General features: G+C 41.4%; 1 protein-coding gene across 2 annotated transcripts in view; it reads left to right on the top strand.

Moving 5' to 3' along the window:
* Window positions 1-27,046, top strand: part of Noc3l (NOC3 like DNA replication regulator) — a 29,756-nt gene extending 2,710 nt beyond the window's left edge. Inside the window, exons 3-21 of one of the 2 annotated variants that reach the window (XM_028773494.1) lie at window positions 502-634; window positions 1,165-1,322; window positions 1,865-1,918; window positions 4,765-4,895; window positions 6,940-7,101; window positions 7,301-7,394; window positions 9,296-9,471; window positions 9,735-9,863; window positions 12,315-12,446; window positions 17,285-17,365; window positions 17,683-17,783; window positions 19,101-19,173; window positions 19,274-19,337; window positions 19,420-19,491; window positions 19,820-20,001; window positions 20,705-20,833; window positions 22,130-22,227; window positions 25,807-25,891; window positions 26,480-27,046. In XM_028773494.1, coding sequence (XP_028629327.1) covers window positions 502-634; window positions 1,165-1,322; window positions 1,865-1,918; window positions 4,765-4,895; window positions 6,940-7,101; window positions 7,301-7,394; window positions 9,296-9,471; window positions 9,735-9,863; window positions 12,315-12,446; window positions 17,285-17,365; window positions 17,683-17,783; window positions 19,101-19,173; window positions 19,274-19,337; window positions 19,420-19,491; window positions 19,820-20,001; window positions 20,705-20,833; window positions 22,130-22,227; window positions 25,807-25,891; window positions 26,480-26,608 — 2,183 coding nt within the window. In that variant the 3' untranslated portion in view covers window positions 26,609-27,046. Of the gene's footprint in view, window positions 1-492; window positions 635-1,164; window positions 1,323-1,864; window positions 1,919-4,764; window positions 4,896-6,939; window positions 7,102-7,300; window positions 7,395-9,295; window positions 9,472-9,734; window positions 9,864-12,314; window positions 12,447-17,284; window positions 17,366-17,682; window positions 17,784-19,100; window positions 19,174-19,273; window positions 19,338-19,419; window positions 19,492-19,819; window positions 20,002-20,704; window positions 20,834-22,129; window positions 22,228-25,806; window positions 25,892-26,479 lie in introns of both variants that reach the window. The other variant, XM_028773493.1, reaches the window with a different exon arrangement.
* Window positions 27,047-27,308: the final 262 nt, after the last annotated feature.

Genomic DNA, 27,308 nt, shown 5'->3' with positions numbered 1-27,308 from the left:
ACCCTGCAGTCTGAGTGTGTTAGCAGGAGGGTGAGTGAGGTGTTACCTTGCAGTCTGATGGAAGGAATAAAGGGAGAGCACACTGGTGTATAGGACAGCAAGTGGTTGAAGGAATGAAGCTCTATATCCGTAGTTATAAAACAGAGCACTGGAAGTCACCAAATGATACTGGAAGGACCAATGACTGTGGTCAAAGAGTGAGCATTCAAGGCTTGGGACCTGGCCTTGGGAGACGGCAGATGAAATGAAGCCATAGTCGTTGGAGATGAGAAAGTGCTAGTGGACTCAGCCATTGGTTCTCAGATGCCCAGAGACATGGTTCAGAATACATGGAAGCATTTACTTTTAGATTTCAGGAATCAGAGATACTAAGGATGCTAGGTCCTTTGCCTGGAAAACAGTTGTTGTGAAGCCTTCATTGGGAGTACTGGAAGGAGGGCAGATAACAGAGTAGAAAAATGTACAATTCTAATACTTCTGTTTTTCTTTTTGGTGGAACAGTTAAAAGGATCGAGAGGGAAGAAGAAGAGGAGGAAGAAGCCCTTCCTTTAGATATGATGGATGAGGATGACTTACAGCTGATGAAAGATTTAGGACAAAAAGCATCTTTTCTCACAAGAGATCTTTCTTCTAGGTAATAGTTCATCTGAATTATAACTGAATTACAGCGTTACAACTTCATCTGAATTACGACTGAATTACAGCATTACAAGTATGGTTCTGATTTTTTTTTCCTCGTGCTTTCTGAACCACCTGGGTTCAGGACCTGGTGTTATGAATCGAAATGTAAAATATTTTTGGAGATTGAGGTTTGTAAGAGGGTTGCAGACTACAGGTTGAGAACCACGACCTTAGAGGCAAGCCTGTGGGGCATTTTTGTGACTGAAGTTTGATGTGGAAGGGCCCAGCCCATGGTGGGCAGTGCCATCCCTTGGCATGTGATCCTGGGCGTTGTAAGAAAAACTGAACAACCCAGTAAGCACTGTTCCTCTATAGCTTCTGCTTCAGGTCCTCCCTTGAGTTCCTGCCCTTCATGATGGACAACTGTAAGATGAAGGAAACCCTTTCCTCTCCAAGTTGCTTTGGTTTCCAATGCTTATTACAGCAGTAGAGACCCAGCTAGAACAGTACCCTTTAAAACTGATATTGAACTTTTTTCTGCAGTGAACCAGTTCACGTCAAGAAACGAAAGCATGAGAGTGTGATAGAGAAATATGAAAAAGTGCCAAGAGCTCTGCAAACTGCACCAGAGAAGGAGTTGATTCACCTGCTTCCTATCAAGGATAAGAGTGGCATAATCCCACAGACTCGGGAGAAGCCTAGTGAGTCTCATGGCTGACTTACTAGTTACACCTAGTTTTTACTAATAGAGCACAGGTTTTTTTTTTTTTTTCATTCAAAGTTTAATTGTATTTTAGCTTTTAGTCATACTCACAGAATAAGAGTAGCTGCCATTAGCATATAGCAGACTCAGTGATGCTGGCCAGGGGACACTCAGTTCTTTCAGATATCTGTTGCATTAAGACTGCAATAGAGCTACAAGATTTGGGTGATTATCTCTTCAAAGAGGGAAGGGGATGGGACAGAGGTAGAGAAAGACAGAGAAGATGTTTTTGTGAAACAAAACAGAAAAAGGCAAAAGTCAAAGACAAGATTATAGTAGTTTATAGCAAATCATGTACTCATGAAACTCCAAGACAAACCAAATTCTGCCACCTTCCAGTAACTTTGTTGGCGCTTCCTCAGTCACTCAGTGATTGCGTATCCTGAGATCTGAGGTAACCACTGCTCAGCTCATGCTGTCTGTGTCTTTGTATCACCACTTAATGTTATCATGACTTTAATGTGTACATCTGTCCAATAGTCACTGGCATCCAGCAAGAAGAAGAGGATGAAGAAGAGCTGGAAGTTGAGGAAGGTAATGAGACTTGTCTCTGTATCTGATAAATGGTTAATTCAGGAATTACTCTTTGCCATGATGAGTTAGTTAATTTTAGGCAGTGTACCTAGAGGGGCATCATAGAGTACTGATCCAAAGGCCATTTTCTATGTTTGAAAGTCTCACCTTATGGAATTTGATAGGCTTTTTTTCATTAATGAATTAATTTATTTGCTTTACATTGATATACTTTTTATTATGGAAAAATGTGAACAAGTTTTTCAATGGTGAGGCAAACATGAAGAATTGTAATTGTTACTGTTTGAATCCTTTTTTAATTTTAAGAGAAGGACTTAAACTATTTCTTTTTAAGATAGCAAAATTGAATTTTTTAATGTGAAATTTCTTTTTAAGGACAATTGTGCTAGTGTATGTCTTTTTCAGATATTGAAGTATGGGTTTTTAGTATTTAAAATATTTTTGAGCCGGGCGGTGATGGCGCATGCCTTTAATCCTAGCACTTGGGAGGCAGAGGCAGGCAGATTTCTGAGTTCGAGAGTTCGAGGCTACCCTGGTCTACAGAGTTCCAGGACAGCCAGGGCTACACAGAGAAACCCTGTCATGAAAAAACCAAAACCAAAACCAAACCAAACCAAACCAAAAAAAACCACAAGAAACATTTTTGCTGCTTATTTAAGTCTTTTTTTTTTTTTTTCAGGGTTTTCAGCTTTCTAATACTTTTTTTTTCTTTTTCTTTTTTTCTTTTTTTTCTTTTATTTATTTTAAATCAAATCATAATTTTTACTTATTCACACAGGGGTTATAAACACAAAAAGGCAGGACGTGGGGAAGGGGATGATACTGGAGTGTGGGTGTTCAAGGGGAGTACAGATATCTTTCAGAACAGGGTACCGGCTGGGTGAAGGTTCAGGGGACAGGGCACTATGACTCTGCCTATGATTCACTTGTCCTTATCTAAGTTGGTATTATCCACCAAGGCTACCTATTTACAAGGTCTATGACTACTCAGGCTGGTAAATTTCCACAAAAGCTGCCCGTTTACAATAGTTTGTAGCCATCTGTTTCAATGTTTTTCCACAGAGACCCAAGACTTTGTGTTAGCATGCATGTATTTAAGTCTTTTAAATGATATTTTTATTTATTGCATTGTGCATGTGGGGGTGTGAGCTCAGAGGACAGTCTTGGCAGTAGGCTCCTTCTGCTCGCTGAGCCATCTTTTTTTTTTTTTTTTTGGATATTCTACTTATTTACATTTCAGATTTTATCCCCTTTCCCCTTTTCCCATTCCCCCTCACCTAGGAACTCCCTATCCAGTCCCCACTCCTGCTGCTTCTATGAGGGTATGCCCCCACCCATCCACCTACCCACTTCCCCCTCCCCACCCTCAAATTCCCCCACACTGGGGCATCCAGCCTTCATGGGACCAAGGACCTCCACTCCCACCAATGCCTGACAAGGCCATCCTCTACTGCATATACAGCTGGAGCCATGGGTCCCTCCATGAGTGTTCCCAGGCTGGCAGTTTTGACCATGGGAGCTCTGATTGGTTGCTATTGTCGCTCTTCCCATGGGGCTGCAAACCCCTTCAGCTCCTTCAGTCTTCTCTCTAACTTCTCCATTGGGGACCCCATAATCAGTTCAATGGTTAGCTGTGAGCATCTGCTTCTGTATATGTCAGGTTCTGGCCGAGCCGCTCAAGAGACAGGTATACAGGCTCCTGTCAGTATGCACTTCCTGGGATCCACAACAGTGTCTGTGTTTGTTGACTGCACATGGGATGGATCCTCAGGTAGGGCAGTTTCCAGACGGCCCTTCCTCCAATCTCTGCTCCACACTTTGTCTCTGTATTTGCTCCCTTGACTACTTTGTTACTTTTAAGAAGGACTGAAGCACCCATACTTTGGTCTTCCTTCTTCTTGAACTTCATGTGGTCTGTGAGTTGAATCTTGGGTATTCTTACTGTCCCTGAGTTTCACCTTTTTTCTTCTTCTGACTGGCTCTCATACTATAGCTCAGGTTCACCTGGAACTTATTTCATATCCCAAGATGGCCTCAAATTCATGGCAGTCCTGAGTCAGCCTACCTAATGGTGGGATTACAAGCGTGAGCAACAATGTGTGGTAGAATAGTTTTAACTGATCAAAATTAACCTGAAAGTACATTTTACTTAAAACTGTTAGTTTAGAATGTTTGACAACAAGCTGGCTAAATTTTATTTTTAGCTTGGCAGACCTCATTAAAAATGCATATGAAACTATAGATCAACTGTATTAAACTGATTTCAATCATACAGATTGTACTTACATTTTATTAGCTAGTTTCATTCTTAAGGTATCAGTCAAAGCACTACACAGAGTTGAAAACAAAAGTGTTTTGTACCTTAAAGAAATACTAGTCAGAGCTGAGCAGTGGCAGTGCACACCTTTAATCCCAGCACTTGGGAGGGAGCCAGAGGCAGGCGGATCTCAGAGGCCAGCCTGGTGTACAGAGAGAGTTCTAGGACAGCCATGGCTGCACAGACAAACCCTGTCTCAAGAAACAAACAAACCATCAAACAAACAAATAAAACAATAAACACAGAGTCTCCATTATCTTCACTAATGTTTATTATGAATTTAGTATGAGCCGGGCGGTGATGGCGCACGCCTTTAATCCCAGCACTTGGGAGGCAGAGGCAGGTGGATTTCTGAGTTCGAGGCCAGCCTGGTCTACAGAAGGAGTTCCAGGACAGCCAAAGCTACATAAAGAAACCCTGTCTTGAAAAACAAAAAACAAAAAAAAAAAAAAAAAGAAGAATTTAGTATGAATTTATTAGTTCCCTGTGAATAAAGGATTATTTAAGGAGGAAAACCCATGTCTTTCAGAGGTCATCGAATACCCCAGGCAAGAGCTGACCATAGAAGAACATGTGATCGAGAGAAAGAAGAAACTACAGGACAAGAAAATACAGATTGCAACCTTGGCATCTGCTATTCTGTCAGATCCAGAAAGTCATGTGAGTGGTTTTACTTGCATGTAGATCAGTGTGTTAAAGAGTGCTGGCTCCCTATAAGCATATACAACTGGAAAGAATGAACTAAGCGTAGGTATGAGTTGAATGAAGAATAGATGGAATCTTAGTTTCAGCCTGTGTCTCAGACTAATTTCTTTCATGAGCTTAATATAGCCATTTAGATGATGAGATTTATTTTTCTCCTTTGTAAGCAAAGATACAGGACTTATCTTGGTAACTCTGAAGGTAGTAAGTGTCTAAAACTTCACTTTATTAGACAAGAAGGATCTTTCTACAGATTTGCCTGACTGGTTTGTAGAGGGGTGTGTGTGTGTGTGTGTGTGTGTGTGTGTGTGTGTGTGTGTGTGTATGTATATGTATGTATGTGTATGTATGTATGCACCATGCTCCCAAGAGTGGGCGCCATATATGATGATGAAACCCAGGGCCTCAAGCATGCCAGGAAGTTTACCGTATCACTGAGCTACTTTCCCAGCCCTATGCCTGTCTGTCTGTGTCTGTCTGTCAGTCAGGGTCTTTTTAGACTGATTTCAAATTACCCTGGGTTTTAGGATAGTATGTGTACCATCATGCCTATCTCTATAGTTGTTAATAAGGAACTTTCTATATAAAGTCAGTGAGATCAGTTCAGGAATATGTGTAAATAAGAAATACTGTACAAACCTTAGCACTTGGGAAGCTGAGGCAGAAGGATTGCCACTAGTTCAAAATCAGCCTGTAAGTAAGATCTTGTCTCAAAAACCAGAGAAACACAGAAGAGGAGGGAGAGAAGGATGCAGGAGGGAATATGAGAGGAAGGAGGAAAAGAGAACAGGAAGGGAGGAAGGAAATGAGGAGTGAAGTAGAGCGAGCTGCCTTGGGGGGAGTGGTGAATGTAAACACAGAAATCTCAGGGTCAGTCCTGGCTTCGCCAACTGCTGTTTGAGATGGGGTAAGTAATTTTATCCAAGGGTCACTTTATTCTTTAAAAAAGAAACACTTGAAACCCTTTGTTGTGGGGATTAAATGAGAATAAATATAATACTGTATTAAGCGATGTCATTCCTGTTATATTGACTTTCTCAGCATCTGAGTATGACAGGTATTTATTTATTGAATGATAGATTAGATTACATTAAACATTATTATCATGGAGGAAGGGATGTGTCTCAGGAATGTGGGTGTCAGAGAACAACTCTGTGGAGTGGGTTCTCTGGTTTCATCTTTACATGGGTTCCAGGGATTGAACTCAGGTTTTTAGTCCTGCTCATGTGAGCCAGACTTTGAGTAGTACTTATAATATATAAATCAGAATCAGAGCAGGAAAGGTAGGATAGGTTTCATCTTTGTTCTACTATTTAATTATTATAGAACCATAGAGATATCATTTTAACTTTTAAAAATATTTTCCTTCATTTTTGAGAATTTCATAAGTGTATACAGTGAAGTATAAATCATATTCCCCCACCCCCGGCTGTTTTTGTTGTTTGTTTTGATACCCACCAAGTCCAACTAGTGAATTAGTGCTGCCCAGATGTACCTGGGGGTAGGTTGTCTCCCTTTCTTTCTTCCTTTCTTTCTTTCTTTCTTCCTTCCTTCCTTCCTTTCTTCCTTCCTTCCTTCCTTCCTTTCTTTCTTCCTTTTTCCTAAATTTCTTTCTTTCTTTTTTTTGTTTTGTTTTTTGTTTTTTGTTTTGTTTTTAGAACAGGGTTTCTCTGTGTAGCCCTGGCTGTCCTGGAACTCTCTCTGTAGACCAGGCTGGCCTCAAATTCACAGAGATCACCTGCTTTTGCCTCCCAAGTGAGTGCTGAGATTAAATGTGTGCCCTGCCACGCCCAGCTCCTAACCTACTTTTAATAAAGTTTGTACTTGCCTACATAACGAAAGTATGGTCTCCGTCTAAGTCTTGTGATGTTGGAGTTTAATGCAGTTTGGCTCTGAGTCACTAGGTGCATTCCACTTGTGATACCAGATGTGGGGCTCTTGTCTTCTGCTCTGAAGTGTTTTGCCACGATTTCTGTAGTCTTACAAATGATTGTCTTAGCAGATTAAAAAACTGAAAGAGTTGCGGTCCATGCTGATGGAGCAGGATCCTGATGTGGCTGTCACTGTCCGGAAGTTGGTTATCATCTCACTGATGGAGCTGTTTAAGGACATCACTCCCTCGTATAAAATCCGGCCGCTAACCGAAGCAGAAAAATCTACCAAGGTGATGCTAGATTAAAATTGCTGCATAAAATAAACCAAGAATTTTGGGGGGCTAGAGATGGGAAAATAGGGGCTATTTATAGCCCCTATTAATATGTGCTCCTGCCCCACCTCGCCCCAAGTGTAAGGCACTTGTTTTATGCCAGCTTTTGAACTTAATGCTCTGATAGTTAAACATAAAATGATTTTGATCTTTCCAGATTCGTAAAGAAACCCAGAAGTTAAGAGAATTTGAAGAAGGCCTGGTTAGCCAGTACAAATTTTATTTGGAAAATCTGGAGCAAATAGTTAAAGGTATATTAAACTTTTTTTTTTTTTTTTTTTAATGTAACCCCAGCTGATTTGGAACTCAGTAGCTAGAGCAGGCTGGCCTCAAGCTCACAGAGATCTGCCTGCCTCTGCCTCCTGGGGGCTGGGGTTAAAGACTTGTACCATCGTGCCCAACAATTAAGCATATCTTAAAGGTACATACATACCCTACCTTATATTCTGCTTTCTGTAAGAGGCAGTCTAAAATCAGACTTCCTGGGAGCTGAGGCTGTAGTTCATTTGAAGAGTTCTTAACAAGCTTTCATGATGGTGCCTGTCTCTGGCACTGCATAACCCAGGTGTATGTGGTGGTGCACACCTGTAATGTCAGCCCAGGGGAAGTGGAGGCAGGAATATCAGGAGTTCAGGGTGAGACTCAGCTACATAGGGAGTTCAAGTCCACTGCATACCAGAGAGAACACCCTTCCTCAAAGTACAGAAAGTCTTCCGGATTCAGCCTTTCTCCACCATTTATATACTAGGTAAATTACTTTTCTGTGTCTTATTTTCTGTCAATAAATTGTAACAATTATCACTTACATTGTATGATTTAAAAGAAGCAACTGAATGTATGGACGTGCAGTGATTAGATATTTTATCAACTATAACTGTTGGCCTCCTTGTTTCTGTAGTTCTTGGTTTTTCTTTTTGTGGTTCTGGGGATTGAATTCAGGAGCACATGCACACTAGGCAAGCACACTGCAACTGAGCTACCTACCCAAGCATGCTGTAGTCCTTTCTAGGTAGCCCTGTGTTTGCTGAATTTATGAACAGTTGGGATTTCTTTTCTTCTTCCTTTTTTAAAATTTTTATTTTAAAACTCTAGAAAAAAAGAGCTGTACTTTAAAATGGATGTTCATGCCTTTAAGAGAAATTAAAACTTAGCTAGGATGATAAACTCTTTCCATACCCTTCTCTTTGGGAAAATGGGGATGTGGTGAAAATTGGGTGGTGAATGGAGAAGAAACGTAGATGCCTAGGTAAGATGCTTTCTTCTCACTGGGCTCCTTTCCTGTGTGCTAGGACAAGGACGACCCAGTTAGCGGCTGAAGCAGTGCTTCTGAGTCTCCTGGTGGCCCGAGTAGGACAGGGAAGTGGTAGAGTGGACACACAGTGGAGGTGGGATGCTTGGATACTGCTTTTATGCTTTGGCGTCCACCTGAAACACACTTGAATTTCATCCTAAAGGTTCTTGCTTGACCACTGTCAAGCCTCAGGATCAGTCAGTAGATACCTGGTCTCAAAAAATAATGTAGAGAGTCTGGAGAGACAGGTCAGGAGACCGAAGTTTGGTTCCTAGGACTCAGGTCAGGCTGCTCACTACTGCCTATGACTCCAGCGCCCCTGAATCCAGTGCCTCTTCTGGACCATGTGGATATCTGCATTCACATGTGCACATAGGCACATTCAAAACAAATAAGGTGGCACAAAAAGACATCAGGCTTTGACCTCTGTCTTTGTCATTGATATGGAAGTGGGCACAGAATCATACACAGTGCACACATAAATAAAAGAATATGATGTAACTATACTAAGAATGAAACTTAATACTAAGTTATGTATAGCAAATTATTACATACATACATACATACAGAGAGAGAGAGTGAGAGAAATTGTGGGTATACATGTGGATGCACATGTGGTATAAGGGAATGTAAGTGTCAGGTGGGCAGTTTGCAGGAGTCAGTTCTCTCCTTCCTTCCTGTGGATTCCAGGGGTTGAACTCAGGTCCATTACTCACTAAACCAGTGTTCTAGCCCCACATTGCTATCTGGTCAGGCAACTACTTTGAAAGTCTGATAAAATTATTTATGTTCTTTCTCTCTTTTTCTGGTCCCAAGATCAAAATCCAGTGATTAAAGGAACTGCATTTGTGTTTTAATTAGACTGGAAGCAAAGGAAGCTGAAGAAGAGCAACGTGGTGTCCTTAAAGGCCTACAAAGGGCTGGCTGAAGTGGCAGTGAAGAGCCTGTGTGAGCTGTTGGTGGCCCTGCCCCATTTTAACTTTCACAACAACATCATTGTACTGGTTGTCCCCCTGATGAACGATGGGTCAAAACCGGTGGGTTGCTCTAAGAACTGGTTTATTGCTCTTGTCCTTATGGAAAGATTACATACTTTTTCATCTTACCCTTAAGTTCTTCATAAGCTGTTAGTGGTAACTTAGTTTATTCACTGTTTCTTGGAAAATTATTTGAGCATTAGCTTAGTGAGCAGTTCTCCACAAGAGGCTTTAGCATCTTAGGGTGCCCAGGACGTCCACCAGCAGCAGGGTTGCCTTATCCAGTGTCAGCGCTGCTTTATTGTAATACTTCTCTTTTTCAGGTATCGGAAATGTGCTGTGAAGCAGTAAAGAAACTCTTTAAACAAGATAAATTAGGCCAAGCTTCTCTTGGTGTAATTAAAGTGATCTCTGGTTTTGTAAAGGGCAGAAATTACGAAGTTAGGCCAGAGGTAAGCCTTTCTTTTTTACTTTGATTTTTTTTTTTTTAAATTACAAAGTGATTTTTCTTGTTTCAAGAAATGTATTTACAGATGTATCTATATAAGGTGAAAAGTTAAATGTATCCACTCACTGAGTGTTGTTGACAGTTTGCTATGTATAGCTTCCTAGATGTACTTTTACAGAAATATATGCATCCTTGTTTCAAAACTTACAAACTAGGCTTCCAATAGGAACACTTGTCTACAGCAGTCTGATAGGATGTGTGGTGAACTTGGGCGTCCCACCCAGGAACATACAGCACCCTGCTTGGTAGTGAGTTGTCTCAAGAGTTTCCCTGATACAGTGATGGAGAGATCACTGTCTATACTATTTTTTTTTAATATGGTGAGTATTTATGAATTAGATTTCTTGGGTAGAGTTTAGTGGATCCAGTAGTAATCATTTAAAAAATGGTTTTCTAACAATATCGTGTCACTTGGGCTGTCATTAATGATCTGAGTCATTTCCCAAGGGATTGCCCAATCCTTGTGGATGCTGTTTAATCTCTTGCTAGTTTGTGAGGTGTGAAGCTGCCCATTTGCACATATGTTTATCTGTACATCTTTTTTTTACTTTCGTATTTCTGTGTGTGGTATTGGACTTGTGAACTTGGGTCTGTGCATGCGTGCACATGTTCAGGTATACATGTATGTATGTGAACGCGGATGGTGCAGTAGACCGAATATATTCCTTGGTTGCTGTCCACCTTTATTTATTTATTTACTTATTTATTTACTTATTTATTTTTGAGACGGCCTCTCACTGAACCCAAAGCTCATGACTCGGCTGGCCACTAAACTTGGAGATCCACCCTGTCCTCTCTGTGCCTTCGCCTCCCAGCCCCCCAAGGCACAGGGCCACACCCAACTTGTTATATGGGTACTGGGGATCTGAACACAGGCACTTTACCGAGTGAACCATTTTTAAGTAATATTCACATATTTATTAATAAAGATTTGCTTCTCTGTATGCTCTTTCAAAGATGTTGCTTTATTATAAAATTTAAATTTATGTAATAAGAACTAATGAAGGATGAAAGTCAAAAATAACTGAGAAGCAAAACTTTAACCTAGGTGGTTGTTATTTCATACTCTGCCTTCAAATCTCTTTCAATGCCTTTTCCCCTTTAAAAAGTGATGATTCTTAGTTGAATTACTAAAATAATAAATAACAGGCTTCTGCTGCTGCTGCTGCTGCTTCTCTCCCTACCGCCCTTTCTCTCTCTGTTTCCTTCTCTTCCTCCCTCCCTCCCTTCTTTTCTTGACCACTTTGGCTGTCCTGGAACTCACTCTGTAGACCTGGCTGGCCTCAAATTCAGAGATGCACCTGCCTCTGTCTTCTGAGCACTGGGATTAAAGGTTTGGCCACCACTGCCAGCAATAATGGGCTTCTTAAGAGAAAAGATAATTGTTTAATATGTCTTTACTATGAAACTCAGCTGTAGAGAAATACCCTTTTTTTTTTTTTGGTTTTTCGAGACAAGGTTTCTGTGTGTAGCCCTGGCTGTCCTGGAACTCACTCTGTAGACCAGGCTGGCCACCTGCCTCTGCCTCCCAAGTACTGGGATTAAAGGCGTGCGCCACCACCGCCTGGCTAGAGAAATGCTTTTAACTTTAGTGATGCTAGTGTAGAAGCTAAGATCCCCAGCCCCCACAGTCTCCTTTAATCTGGAGTTGTTTTCATTGCCTAGTAATATTTTATGAGCACACAGAATGCCTACAAATATTTGAAATTTATCTGATACTGAGAATGACTTTAGATTTATTTCACTTTATGTTTTTTGTTAATCATTTTTATCCCATGCTTTTAGTCCTGTTACCTGAAATATCCATCTTTCCTTCTAGATGTGTATGTTGGAACATTGAAAGAGTACAGAACCTATGGTTGTCAAGAGTTTGCCCCTTGTAAGCTTCTGTGACTGAGAGTTCAGTGAGGTGGTTTCTTCAAGAGAAAATGCAGGGGCTCAGTCTTTTTACCTTTTTGTATTGTGAGGACCAGATGAGTGCTGGCACTATTAATTGCAAAACTAGGTACAGCTAGTTTAGAAATGTCTTGATTGGTCTTTTTCCATACCATTCCAAACCTCTTTCTGGCCGTTTACTCTGTGCCATCTTGGTTACCATGATCAGATGAGGATAGAACTCTGTATTGATGTGATAAGACATTTAACACACTTAGAATATGTTTAGCCAGGCAGTGGTGGCACACACTTTTAATCAGTCCCAGCACTTGGGAAGCAGAGGCAGATGGATTTCTGAGTTCGAGGCCAGCTTGGTCTACAGAGTGAGTTCCAGGACAGCCAGAGATACATAGAGAAACCCTGTCTCGGAAAAAAAAGAGAATATGTTTTTCTCTACAGAGTCTTTGGGTGTAGTATAAATACTAAGTAAGCTGTATGTTTGTTGTTTTTTCACTTTTAGATGTTAAAAACATTTCTGTGTCTGCGGATCAAGGAAGTAGAAGTGAAAAAAGATACAGAAGACATTAACAAACCAAAAAGGTTCATGACTTTCAAGGAAAAGAGAAAAACGCTGTCAAGAATGCAAAGAAAGGTTTGGTTTATTTTTTTTTTTTCATTTTACTAGCTATCTGCTTTGATGGATCTTGTATTACAATCAAAGTATAAATAGATAAATCTTGTATAAATCATAGTAAAGAAAGGACTTGTATTGATTACTCACTATGTGGACAGAGCTGGCCCTCAAACTCAGAGACCTTCCTGCCTCTGCCTCCCCCTTCTGAGTGCTGGGATTAAAGGCATGTACCACTTATGATTGTGATGGCTTCTATTTCTTGATAGCCTCAGTGACCAGGTGAGATGGTATCTCAACGTGCTTGCTTTTAATTTTCATTTCCATCATGATTAATGGAGTGCAAAACTTTAGTTGCCATTTGTATTATTTTGAGAGTTCGCTTTTAAATATTTTTTAAAATATATTTTTATTTTATGTAAATGAGTGTTTAGCCTACGTGTATGTATGTGCACCATATAAGTCCCTGGTGCCCAAGGAGGTCAGGATAGGGCATTGAATCCCCTGGAACTGGAGTTACAAACTGTTGGGAACTGAACCTGGGTTCTCTGTAAAAGCAGGTGCTCTTAACTGCTGAGCTGTTCTAGTTACTGTTCTGTTGCTGTGATGAAACACCTTGACCAAGGCATTTAATTAGGAGCTTGTAGCAACATTTTTTAAAAAAACAATTTTGGGATTGGTTTCTTTAAAAAAACATAGAAATGGTGTGAGAATATGCTTTTCTTTTAATCCTAGGTATAGGAATGTGAAGCTGCTTTGGACTGTCTGAAGTAGCTGACTATGATTTGCCTTGTGCTCTAGCAGAGGTGTGGTTTTCCCAGCTGCTGATAGTTTCTGTGACTGGGTGATGTTTCGATTCTGGGGACTTTTCAGAGGGTATATAAATGCTGGGGCCCTGAGAGGCAGGGTGGATGGTCGTTGGTTCTTTAGAGAGGTTGGATCCGGTTTGTTAATAGTTGTGCTCAAAGAAGAAACAAACAGAAAGAAATTAGATTCAGGGGTCCTTCCCTCCCTCCCTCCCTCCTACCTTCTTTCCCTCCTTCTCTCCCTCCTTCCTTCTCTTCTTTTTGTCTGTCCCCTTTCCCCCTCTCCATCTTTCCCTCTCTCATCCTCCTTCGCTGTCTCACTTCCCCCTCTCCTCTCTCTCCCTTCCTCTCCCTCTACCATCCTTTTTTTCCTGTCTGCTGATAGAGAATGAAACCAGGGTGATAAAGGGGAATCACAAAGTAGCAAACACCAGCTACAGGAACTTGCTTATAATTCATTGGGTTAGTCCATGGACATCATAGCGGGCAGGCAGGCAGGCAGGCAGGGTACTGGATCAGAAGTTTGATAGGTCACATCTGATTGGAAAATTACAGGCAGAGAAAGAGAAAGACTGGGCCTGGTATGGGCTTTTGAAACCACAAAGCCCATTCCTTGTGACATACTTCCTCAAACTGCACCTCTTAGTCCTTTGCAAACAGTTTTATTTATTTATTTTATTTTATTTTTTTATTTATTTTTATTTATTTTTATTTTTTTTCCGAGACAGGGTTTCTCTGTGTAATCCTGGCTGTCCTGGAACTCACTCTGTAGACCAGGCTGGCCTTGAACTCAGAAATCCACCTGCCTCTGCCTCCCAAGTGCTGGGATTAAAGGCGTGCACCACCACTGCCTGGCAGTGCAAACAGTTTTATTAATTGAGGACCAAGCAGTCAAACATATGAGCTAGAATGGCTCCCGGTTAAGAGCACTGACTGCTTCCAGAGGTCGTGAGTCCAATTCCCAGCAGCCACATGGGGCTCACAACCATCTGTAATGGGATCTAATGCCCTCTTCTGGTCTGTCTGAACAAATCTTTAAAAAAAACAAAAAAGAACAGAACCATATGAGCCTATGAGGCAAATTCTCGTTTAAACCACGTTACCTCTATAGCTCCTTATTCAGACCTTTCTAAAAACTAATTTTAGTTGTATTTATTTATGTGTGCGTTTGCATGTGACATAGCATATAGATGGAAGTCAAGAGAGAACTGTTAGACTTGGTTTTCTTCATCATGTGGGTCCTGGGACTTATCTTTATTTATTGAGCCTTCTCCCTTACCCTGTGTTCAGATCTGTGCGTGCGTGCGTGCGTGCGTGCGTGCGTGCGTGCGTGCGTGCGTGCGTGCGTGCGTGTGTGTTTTGAGGCAGGGTTTCTCTTTGTAGCCCTGGCTTTCCTGGAACTCACTTTGTAAATCAGGCTGGCTTCAAATTCCAGAGACTCAGAGATCTGCCTGCCTCTGCCTCCTGGGTCCTTCGTGTGCTGTTACCACCTGACTGAGGTAGTTGTTTTCTTGATGTTTAGAATTTTGATTCTTTTTTTTTTCCTTTTTTAGTTAATTAATTTGTATCCAGAACACTGTTCACCCAGTTCCCCCACAGAGTTCCTCCCCCCACCTACCTTCCCTTTTCCTCTGAGAGGATTCGGCCACCTGGGTATCCTCCAACCCTGGCACATCACGTTTCTGCAGGGTTAGGCTCATCTTCTTCCACTGAGGCCAGACAAGGCAGCCCTATGTGCTGGGTACCTCAGTCCAGCCTGTCTATGTTCTTTGATTGGTGGCTCAGTCTCTGGGAGATGCCAGGGGTCCAGGTTAGTTGATTCTGTTGGTCTTCCTGTAGGGTCCCTATCTCCTTCATGGCCTTTAACCCTTCTCCCAACTCTTCCCTTAAGAGTTCCCAAGCTCCATCCAATGTTTGGCTGTGGTCTGCATCTGTTTCAGTCAGTTGCTGGGAAGAGCCTCTCCTAGGATGGAGTATCATTAATAGTGTTAGGAATTGGTGCTTGCCCATGGCCCAGTTATTGGTTGACCATTCCCTGTCTCTGCTCCGTTTTTGTCCCTGCATTGTTTTTAGATAGAACAAATTTTTGGTCAAAAGTTTTTTGGCTAGGTTGGTGTCCTTATCCACTGGGGTTCCTACCTGACTTCAGGAGGTGGCCTCTTCTGGTTTCATGTCCCCATGGTTAGGCTTCTTGGCTAAGGTCACCCTCATTGACTGCTGGGAGCCTCTTCCATCCCAGATAGGTCTCTGGGACTTCCTAGAGATCCCCCTCCCACCTCCCCACCCCTTGCAGCTGCAGATTTCCATTTATTCTCCTGTCCCTCTGGCTCTCTCTCCTATCTCTCCCCACCCCTGATCCCAAACCCCCATTTCCCTCCCACCCAGTTCCCTTCCTCCCAATGACTATAGAATGTGCCATCACCACCTTGCTAAGGTAGTTGTGTTCTTGATGTTTTGAATATTGATTCTTTATGTGTTCTAGATAACAGTTCTCTGCCAGATACGTAGCTCCCATTCTGTGGGCTTCATGTGACTTTCCTTTCCTGTACAGAGCTTTATAGTTTCACAAGGTCCCAGTGGCTAGTTGTTGGCCTTATTTCTTGAGCAACCAAAGTTCTGTTTCTAACATCTTCGCCAGTGCCTATGCTGTAGAGGGCTCTCTCTACTTTCTCTTCTGACAGTTGCAGGGTTTCAGGTTTTACGTAGACCTTTGGTTGATTTGGAGTTAATTTTTATGCAGGGCAACAGATGGGCATTTAATTTCCTTCTCCTTGTTACACTCGATTTTTCTAGCATTCGCCAATGATGCTGTCAAGAAAGGTCCCACTGTATAGCCTAGGCTGACCTTGGGGTTTTATGCTCTTAGCTCCAAAATGCTGGAGTTGTAAGCCTGTTTCACCATGCCCAGTTTTACATCAGTTAGGTCATAAAAATACTGACATCTGGGGTGTGTGTGTGTGTGTATTTATATTTCTAGCTCTTAGGAGGTTGAGGCAGGATGATTGCTTGAGTTCGTTCAATTTGTGACTAGCATCAGGAAACAAGATTTTTTTCTTAAAAAAGGAAATAAATTAAACAAGTTTGAAATCTAAACTATTTAGAGAATTTTGTTTTCCCCACTTTTTATAAAACCACCTTTCTTAAATCAGCTTGGACTGACAACTGTTGGCAGAGAGCAACAGCTGAGTTTTCTTTTTTCTTTTTCCCCACCATGCAGACTTACGCTTAGGTTTGTTAGAGCTATTTTTAAGTTTTTAAATTATTTTCATGTATGTGTATATTTGTGCACATGTGAGCGTTGTGTGTGTATGGGGGTCAGTTTGCTGAATCTCTCTCTTACTATGTGGGTTCTAGGAATTGCTTTCAAGTCGACAGGCTTGGCAAGAAGTGTCTTTCCCTACAGCCACCCCCTTCCAGTTTAAAAAAAGGTTTTCTACATTTAGTTATTTTTTTGCATGTGTCTGCAAAAAGCTGTTTGAGTCATGAAATACAAATTTCCTTTTTCTTGATAGAAAGGGTACACTCATTTGAGTTTTATTGTTTAGTCTTTTTATTGGTCAAAGTTCTAATCTCTTAGATCTGGCTTGAAAACCGGTCACTTTTCACTTACTGGCACTTTGAAGGTTAATTTAGGAGATTACATAGTGTCTACCCTTAAGGGTCATTTTACAGTTTAAATAAGATGATGCACATATGGGCAGTTTTTATAAACAGTAGTTGTTACCACTGTTATGTAAGTTTCCATTCTTCCACCTTTTCCTAGGAACAACCAGTGTGACTAATTTAGTTAGCTTATGTATCTTATCCATGTTCTCTCCCTTTGCTCATGTCTATATTCATAGACAGTGTATGGTCTTACTGTGTTTTATAGTGTTCACACTGCCTCATTTTTGCTTTTGCTGCTATGTAATCGTGTGTGTTTGTGTGTGTATATACATACTCATATTTGTGTATGTATATGTATGTAAGTATGTATGTATGTATGTATGTATATGTATCTACATATATACTCACACACATATAAATACTGCTTTTGCTTTTTTCTCTTTTCAGTGGAAGAAAGCAGAAGAGAAACTGGAGCGGGAGCTTCGGGAGGCCGAAGCTTCGGAGAGCACTGAGAGAAAGCTGAAACTGGTGGGCAATTCCACTCTGTCATACTCTCTAAATGTTTTTTTAAGTGATTTTAATATAAATTGTTTCAACTTAAAGTTATATCGTTTTGATTTATTTGACGGGTTTTAGGTAGATTTTTTTTTTTACATATAAGGAAGTATGAGGTGATACACTCCAGTTTATGAAATCACTAGGTCTTCATTCTATTTTGTTGCAAAATCTGAATTTTTAGGGGATGAGAAAGGGAAAAGAAACTTTGGCTTTGAAAGTTGTGATTATTCTAACTCAAGGAGAACAGCGGCTAGTTCTAAGGTATTCTTGTCTGCTTTCTCTGCCAGCACACAGAGACTCTGAATATTGTGTTTGTGACCTACTTCAGAATATTGAAGAAGGCCCAGAGGTCACCTCTTCTGCCAGCGGTTCTAGAAGGTCTTGCCAAGTAAGGGCTGTGTGGGCTGTAAATACCTATGGGCAGCATAACTGTGGCTCTCAGAGTATCCCCTATGCTGTCCCAGTGCTACACGTTCTGTGCTACACCTTTGGCTTTTCTCATTTTAAATCTTTTGAAAATTGATTCTTTTTTCTTCTGCTTAATATGTTTCTGGCATCCCTAAGATTCACCACTCAGGCCTTGATTCTGTTCTGTTTTATGCGTTTTCCCTTCGGGTATGTCTGTACACCATGTGTGTGCATGGTGCCCCTGGTGGGGGGGAGGCAGAAATGGGCGTTGGGCCCTGGGATTGGAGTAAGCAGCTGTGTGGGTGCCGATGTCACCTTCCTCTGGAGGGCCACATGCCCTTAACCAGTGGGCCATCTTTCCAGCCCAGATTCCTGATTCCTTTTTATACTATGCATTTGGTGTTCTGCCAGCCATTTGTGGGGGTCAGACACACACGATTCTTTAGTCTGTTTTATTAACCCAGCTTGCAGAACATGTCTCTAGTTCTCTGCATCTGTTCCTGCTAAAGTAGATCTTGGGTGTGCTGTCAACACATATGATCTTAGGGAATGTTAGCTCAAAGTAATAGTTATTAAATCTGAGGTGGAACCTTGTACTCATTGATATCCTATACGATATAATGCCTACCACAGATGCAATTTGAAACTTCCTACTAGCCACCTTAGGTAGCAGAGATTTAGAAACAGACTTGGAAATACAACTCTGGCCGGAAGATAGGAGTTCTCTTCTTACAGATTCTCACTAGTGACTGGAGCTCCCAGGGCTGTGCTTCCTTCTGAAAGGTTTTGCCCTTGTCATTGCGAACCTCTGGAAAAGGCAGAGCAAAGGAGGGATTATGAAACCTCCTATTTTGGTTTCATTTTGTTTTGACATGGAGTCTTTCTCTGTTCTCCAGAGTAGCCTAGAAGTCACTATATAGTTCAGACTGGCTGATTAGGGGCCTCGAGGTCCTTGGGGTAAGTCCAGTCTTTGTCAGCAGGATATCCAGTGTTCTCCAGTCTCTTTGTTCACAACCACTTGACAAACTGCAACAGCAGCAACCAGCAGCAGCCTCTGCAGCTTCTTGGGGCTCTGGCACTTTTATACCCTCTCAAGAGTCCCCAGGATTTCAAACATAAGCTATCTGCAGTTGGCAAAGTCATGCCTCAGCCAGAGTACCAGACAAATTGTAGTCAGCTGCTGCGGACAACCAACTGGGTTTTTTAAGAAATCCAAATTCTCACTACATCAAGCTGTTTTTACTTGCTTTATTTCCGCTTTTGGATTATTTAGTAATTAAGCTTTGTTTGATTCTAGGTTTGCACATCTTATAAATGTGGAGTTTTTTGATGATTTATTAGTGGTTCTTCATACCCTCATTGAGTCTGGTGTAAGTAACTTTATCAGTGAATTACCTTTTAAAGATATAAATGGCAAAAATCATTCTCATTTGGTTTTTTTATTTGTTTGTTTGTTTTGTTTCTATAAAGGATCTAAGTTATCAAGAAAGTCTTCACTGTGTTCAAACTGCTTTCCATATTCTTTCTGGACAAGGTGAGTTGCTACTTTGGGCTTCATTTGCTTTGTCCCTGAAGAATGTAACTTAACCTAACTTGAGTTTGTTGTCATCTTGAAGGTGATGTTTTAAATATTGACCCGATGAAATTCTATACACATCTCTACAAGACACTGTTCACATTACATGCAGGTATGTTTTCAGAAGATGATTGCTTGGTACATATGTGTAGTCTGAGCGTGTGTTTGATCATAATTGTAGCCAATGAGAAATAGGATCTGCTGCAGAAGGCCGGCTTGCCTTTGCCGTGCACCTGTAGTTAGTGCTGCACAAGATTTGGTTGAAAGAACTTCTGGCCTGGCTTTGACTGGAAATGCACTAAGTGCAGCCCAGCACATCTCTAAAGCTCTGTTGGCTAGGAGGATGGTTTGCAGCGGGTATGACAGTTCATCATGGGGTTTCTGGAGTTCAGGAAGTGGCATAATACAAGCATAATGACCCTGAAGGATGTCTGTTTTAGGTGCTACCAACGATGGTATCGAGATTGTGCTCCACTGCCTGGATGTCATGCTAAGCAAGCGCAGAAAGCAGGTTTCTCATCAGCGAGCACTTGCCTTCATCAAACGCCTTTGTACACTTGCTCTTCAGGTTCTTCCAAATTCAAGCATTGGCCTTTTAGCAACTACCAGGATATTGATGCACGTAAGTAGCAGGATAAAAAAGCAGAGCTTAGTTCTCATGGTGTATTACTAAGTAATTCCTAGCCAGATGCAGTGGTTCATGCCTGCAGTTACGTAAGATGCTGATGCTGGAAGACTGCTCAAGCCCATAAGTTTCAGGCCAGCCTGAGCAGCAGACATATGCGAGTTTGAGGCCAGGCTGGTCTGCATAACTTGTTCCAGGCCAGCCAGCGCTACACAGTGAGACCCTGACTCCAAAGACACTGCTGGTGGACTGTAAAAACAGGTGTGCTCTAGTTGTTGCCTAGCCTGCTGCCCATTTGCAGGGTGCTCTTTAAACGACTGTGAATTTAAGAAATAGGTAGCACTAGGATTTGCACTCGATTAGCTTGACATTAATGCTTCTTTGTTCTCCTAAGAATATAGAAATTGCTGTTATAAATGATACTCTAACAAATGTTGGTACGTTCAGTGTTTCTCTGTAAGAAAGTTCCCTTAAAGTGAAATTGGAAGATGTGAAAAATATGCTATCTTTGTAGGTTGGGTAAATCTCTACAAACCAAGACATTCTTTCATTATACTCATATAAACTGTCTCTTATTAAAGCTAGGTTTAACGATTTAAAATTGTAGCTCTTACTATAACCGCAAATTTAAATACAAGTATAGGACAGTCACATTCTTTATGTTACCTTAGTTAATTCTTTTTATGTGATGTTTCTGCAGACTTTTCCCAGAACAGATCTCCTGCTTGATAATGAGTCTCAGGGCAGCGGGGTGTTTCTGCCTGAGCTGGAGGAGCCAGAGTACTGTAATGCACAGAACACGGCACTGTGGGAGCTACACACACTTCGGGTGAGGGTCCTGTCTTCTCTCCTCTACTCCCCTCTCCTCACCTGCCCCTACTCCTGTTTATGAGTGAGCAATGTTTTCACCTTTTCCTCAAGTAGCTATTGCCTGAATGCATGTACGTGTTTTCTGGAATGCCTCCCGTGGAAGCGTCACTTAAATACTGTCCTCCTTAAGCTGTTGTGTACGTTTTCTAAGCAGAATGTGATGTAGTTTTGTAATGAGCCTATTGAGATTTAAGGACGTCTTTCCCCAGCACTGTTCAGAAAAGAGGATTTGTTATCAGGTATGTTTATGTTGTATTGGGTCCTATCCAAGGAGGCTTTGCTAGACTCCATTACAAAGTAGCTTCACCTACAGTGCCAAGATCCGATAGCAAGTCCCGCATTAGAGCGCGCATGGAAACTGGTAAAACTTATTTCTTACTATGAAATAGAGAATGCCTTTTGCTATTTCTTTTTATACTGTTAACTTTGTAATTTAACAGATGCATATTTTAATCCCGACAACAAAGGGTTTATGTTTTGCGATAGAGTCTCTCTATGTAGCCCTGGCTGTCCTAGAACTCAGAGATCTATGGAGACCTGCTATTAAAGACATGCTCCAACACACCTGGCTAGTAATATATTCTTTTAAAAATTATAAAGTTTTACTAAAAATTGAAGTATAATCATGATTTTCTCCCTTACCTTTCATGTCCATCTGTCCTAGCTCCCTCTCAAGTTCATGGCCTTTTTTTCTTTAGTTGCTAACCTATACTCTATATTATATATAATATATATTATATGTATATATGCAGATTATAAGCATATCAACATATACATATGCATAAATACATAAATACAACTTACAGAGTCTGTTTATTGTTGCTTGTTTGTATATGACTTCGGGCTGACTTTTCAGTGTTGAGCTAGGGGCTCAACTCTGGGAAAGACTAACTTCCCACTTTATATCTGCAGTCCTTAGTTAACTTTGTTTAGTGCTTTGCTTACGAGTAGGGCCCTTGTCAGAGTTCTTTTTTCACATTAGCATGCCTTTGGAGTGTTGTCCTTGTTCCAGTCATGTTTAGGCACCCATATTGTTGAGGTAGCATGGGTGAAAGCTTCACTGTCATTTCAAGGAGACACTCTCACAGCAGATTTTCTGGGTCAAAGATAATAATACACTTTATATATGTGTTTGAAATGATCTGTACTCATGTTTTTGTTCATTATTTTTTTAAGTTGAATTTAAAAAAAAAATAAGCTGTGGCTTATGTTTTTAAAGTACTGACCTGTGAATATTGTTTCTTTTCCCCTTCAGAGACATTACCATCCCATTGTGCGAAGATTTGCAGCACATGTGCTTGCTGGGGCACCATCTGAAGGCTCGGAGGCCCTCAAGCCCGAGCTGAGCCGAAGGTAGCGTTTGCCACAGCACTGCCCTATGTTTCTTGCTTTTTGAGACTCATTATGTAGTCTGAAGTCTCAGGCTGCCCTGAAACTCACTATGTAGACCAGGCTGCCCTGGAATTCAGAGGTCCACTTGATTCGGCCTCCCAAGCACTGTTACTATTGGTGTGTGTCACCTGGCCTCTTTAGGGGTTTTTTTTTTTTTTTTTGTGCTTGGGATCAAACCCAAAGCACAAACTTATTCTTTTTTGTTTGTTTGTTTTTGTTTTTCGAGATAGGGTTTCTCTGTGTAGCCCTGGCTGTCCTGGAACTCACTCTGTAGACCAGGCTGGCCTTGAACTCAGAAATCTGTCTGCCTCTGCCTCCCAAGTGCTGGGATTAAAGGCGTGCGCCACCACCGCCCCGCACCAACTTATTCTAAGACTAAAAACTCTGAACCTGGCCCTTCTCCTTTTTTTTGTATTCGTGTGTTTGTGTGAGTGCACATGTATATATACATGTGTGTACAGGTGCATGTGTGTATGAGAGCTTGGGGAGAGTAGAGGTCAAATTGTGTGTTGTTCTTCAGAAGTTATCCACTGTATTTTTTTGATTCAGTATCTAGACTTGCTGGCCAGTGAACCCCAGTCATCTTGCTTCTCAGTCTTCCCACTTTGTGATTACAAATAACTGTGCCTGGCTTTTTTTTTTTTCCCCAAACATGCAGTGGCTAGGCTTGAACTCAGGTCCTCAAGTTTGCATGATAAGCACTTTAGCAACTGAGCTATCTGCCCAGCCCCATGGTTTTCCTTTTTTCTTTTCTTTTTCTGTTTTTGTAAGCCCATAGATTTCCTTAATTCAGATATTATAGATGAATTGTAGGCTAGACTGATTTCATACTGTCTTTAGAGTATAAGCAAAAATGGAAGAAATTTATATTTTTGTTTGATTGTTTTAGACAGGGTCCCAATGTATCATTCAGGTTCTGCTTCCCCATCCATAGCAGAGTGATTGGCCGTCCATCACAACCAGTGGATCTGGAGTGGGGGCACAGGTCTGAACAGTGGGGGGTGCTGAGGAGCTCTTTTGAGTGCAGACTCTTGGGAGACAGGCTTCAGTGAGACAGCTCATTTATTTGGGAGGAACAAAGGCTATTTAAACCTTTGGGGTTGCAAGTAGGGGCTTTAGGGTAAGTGTACATCATTGGCCAGGGCCAGGGCGCTGGGGATGCCTCATTAGTATAAGGAGGAATTCTATATACTGTGGGACATGACCTTATAAAGGGAAAAGAAGAGTTAATCTGACTACTGGGCTGTGTCACCTCCTCCAGTGGGGCAAAGGCGGGGGCACAGGGCTACATGCACAGGGACACACAGGCCTGGGGCAGGGGCCAAGTAATCCTACTACCCAATTTCCGGAGTTTAGACATCTCTTGACCCCAATCTTGCTGAAGGCCTGCTTCCCCTGGTCCCATAGCTCCCTGGCCTCATACCCTCGTAGTCTAGGATGGCCACATACTTAACCATATCAGTAAGAATTTACATTCTGGATCCCTTTCCCCCTGCTTCCCAAGCACTGGGATTATAGGTGTGCCCCACTATGCCTGACAAGTTGTTACCCTTTAAGATTGGAAAACTTCACTTAAAATTGACTTACTGCTTGTCTTGAAATACTAGATTTAGTTATTTCAAATGGAAGAATTTTTTTATATTTAATTATATGTATGAATATTTGGCTTGCATATGTGTCTGCGAACCATGTGCATGCTGCGTGCTCTTGGGGGTCAGAAGAGAGCATCAGACCCCCTTAAACTGGAGTTATAGATAGTAGTAAGCTATCTTGTGGGTGTTGGGAATTGAACCTGGGTCTTCTGCAAGAGCAACAAATGCTCTTAACCACTGAGCCATCTCTTCAACCCCTATTTTGTATTTTAAAATTTGCAGTATAGTTAGTAAGTCCCTCCAAATAAGGCTCAACTCTGCCGTTTGCTATAAACCTTTTGTGGTAGATAGAGATAATGTTTGGCCATACTATATACAGCTGTTACTTTTTCTTTTCCAGCAATTTCCCATGTCTCCCTCTAGTCTTGTTTCCTTTTCTTTCTTTTTGCATTGCAAGGAGCATAAGCAAAGACCTAGTGTGTGCTGGGCAAGCACCATTCATCGAGTCTCATCCCCAGTGGACGAGTCTCATCCCCAGTGGACGTGGACTCGGACTCGCATTTTGTTTTGTTTTGTTTTTCCGAACAGGGTTTCTCTGTGTAGCCCTGGCTTTTCTGAAACTCACTCTGTAGACTAGGCTGGCCTCTAACTTGGAGATCCTCCTGCCTCTGCCCCCTGAGTGCTGGGATTAAAGGTGTATGACACCACTGCCCTGCTTAACATTGACTTTGTTTATTTGATTTTTTTTGTTGTTGTTTGTTTTTTACAAGACAGGCTTTTACTATGTAACAAAGATAGAAAAGCATAGATCCTTTGTCATTGATTTTAGTAATCATTCTGGTATATTTTTATTAATAGTCTTCAGTTTTTGCCTCTTCTGTGTATGTTTTCCTTTTCTGGAGGAAAATGAAGCCTAGGTTTGTCTGTAAGGCATGGCCAGTGGAGAGTGCTTTCTTCTCTTGGGGAATGAAGCTTGGGGTGTTGGGTACAGTCCTTATCTCTGTCCTTTGAGTAATGTGGGCTAATAGTAATCCCAGATGATTAAGATTTACTTACTTGGGGCCAAGTGGTGGTGGTGCAAACCTTTAATCCCAGCCCTCAGGAGCCAGAGGCAGGTGGATCTCCAAATTTGAGGTCAGCTTCATCTCTACAAAGTGAATTCCATGACAGCCCAGGGCTACACAGAAAAACCTTGCCATAAAAAATCAGAAAAGATTTACTTACATGGTTTGGGTATCGACATATTTTCTTTCGTGTTGTGAATGTCCTGTCCTTGTTTTCGTCTGGGCTAATAGCTGAAGGTTGGGTGGTGTTTAACAACTCCATCCACCACCCCTCTGTTTCCAGTGACAGATTTAGTAACTTGTCATTAGTATCACTAGTTGAGTTGGGATTCAGTCAGATGAGCTGGTCAACATCTGCTTAGCACTCTTCATGGGCTACAGATCTGCATTTCTGAGTGTGAACTAGATTTCTCTGAACTAGCTTTAGCAAGATAATGTTTATGCTACAGAGGAATTTAGGTCTTACTTATTTTTGAGACAAGATCACTCTAAGTACCTCTAGCTGTCCTAGAGCTGCTTTGTAGACAGAGATATGCCTGTCTCTCAATTACTAAGATTAAACGCATGTACCATCAAGCCTGGCTAATTTGTGCCTGGTCTTTTGGGTTGTTTCTGTTGTTGTTTGGTTGGTTTTGGGGTTTTTTGTTTTGTTTTTTGAGACAGGGTCTCTCTGTGGCCCTGGTTGCCCTGGTACTCACTCTGTAAACCAGGCTGGACTCAAACTCATGGATCTGTCTGCTTCTGCCTCCCTAGTGCTGGGACTGAAGGCGTGCACCACCACTGCCCAGTTCCAGTTTGTATCTTTAATGAAAGAGTTGGTTGAATGTTCTGAAAGTTACACAGATAATGATAGAATCTCCGCATATCTTATATTTTTATTATAGGTCTGCAGTTGAACTGTTTGAGACTTACAGCATGGCAGCAATGACGTTCAACCCACCTGTTGAGTCCTCACACTCCAAAAGGAAGGTATGTGAGCCTTTTTTTACATAGAGGAAGTAAATATTAAATCAATGGGTCTGTTAGCAATTCAACTCTGCTTTGCCAGTTTTCTTTTTTGAGACAGGATACTGCTTTGTAGTCCAGACTGACCTTGAACTTACTGCCTTGCCTTAGCTTCTTATCAATTAGGCCTACAGATGTTGACCACAAAAGCCAGGGAGGCTCTAGGAGTTGAGATGGGGTAGATTCATTAGGCTAGAATTTTAAAGAGATGGTTGGTGAGACTTTCATTCAGTCTAGGGTAGATCAAAGACCTGACCAAGGATCTCTTTTTACTGTATTTCTTTTTTTTGTTGTTTGTGTTTGTTTGTTTTGAGACAGTTTCACTGTGAGCTATAGTTGGTCTAGAACTCAACTGTGTAGACCAGGCTGGCCTTGAACTCACAGAATCCACCTGTCGGTACCTTCTGAGTGATTAAAAGCATGTGCCATCACTGCATCCAGCCCCATAAACTCTGTTCCATTGGTTGGTGTTCACTGTCAATGTCTTTGGCTTTGCTCAGCTTGGTTATTACAATGTGAGTGGCTTTAACTATTAATTTTAACCTTTTTCAGGATAAATTTTTACAAGGAGACTCATTTTTGAATGAAGATTTAAATCAACTAATCAAAAGATACTGTAATGAAGCTTCTACTAAGATACCACTGGATTTCACCAAGTGTTTGAAAACCTCATCACGGTAGTACAAAGAGTGAATGGACTGTCTTATATCTTTGTATGTGCATGTACAGAGACACATACAGATACTTGAGAGCCTGTTTCTTTTTGTACAAGGAAGAATTCCTAAGAATTATTACATGAGAACTGAAGCAGGGCCACAGAAGACACTGCTTATTGGCTTGCTCTTCATGCCTTGCTTGGCTTGCATTTTTATACAGCTCACACCAACTTGTCCAGGAATGGCACTGCCTGTTAGGCATGAGTTCTGTAAATGCCCTGCAGACATGCCATAGTCTCGTCTAATGGAGGCAATTCTTCAGTTGAGATTTCTCCAATGTATGTTAAGTCTACAAAACCTAGTCAAGACAGTTATTAAAGTCTCTTCATAGCTAAATAAATATTGTTATTGCAGTACCATAGATGAAAGCAAATAAAATAGATTTTGTGGGTTTTTTTCTTAACCTTCATGGTTTTTATTTTATTTTTTGATGTGATTTAACTTGATTTAAATTTTTTGTACATTTATTTATTCACTTTACCTCCCCTTTTCAGCCCCCCTTCCTTCCAGTTCCCCCCCCCTTAGATGGCTTCTCCCCTAACCCCCTCCCCTTCATTTCTGAGATGGGGGAGGTCTCCCTTATACCCTAGTACCTCAAGTCACTACAGAATTAGGTACAAGACAGTCCAGTTAGGGGAACAGGATCCACAGGCAGGCAACAGAGT

This window comes from Grammomys surdaster, unplaced genomic scaffold, assembly GCF_004785775.1.
Source record: "Grammomys surdaster isolate TR1022 unplaced genomic scaffold, NIH_TR_1.0 229, whole genome shotgun sequence".
Taxonomy (NCBI): domain Eukaryota; kingdom Metazoa; phylum Chordata; class Mammalia; order Rodentia; family Muridae; genus Grammomys; species Grammomys surdaster.
The sequence above is the reverse complement of the archived record's forward strand: the minus strand, read 5'-3'. Positions and strand labels throughout refer to the sequence as shown.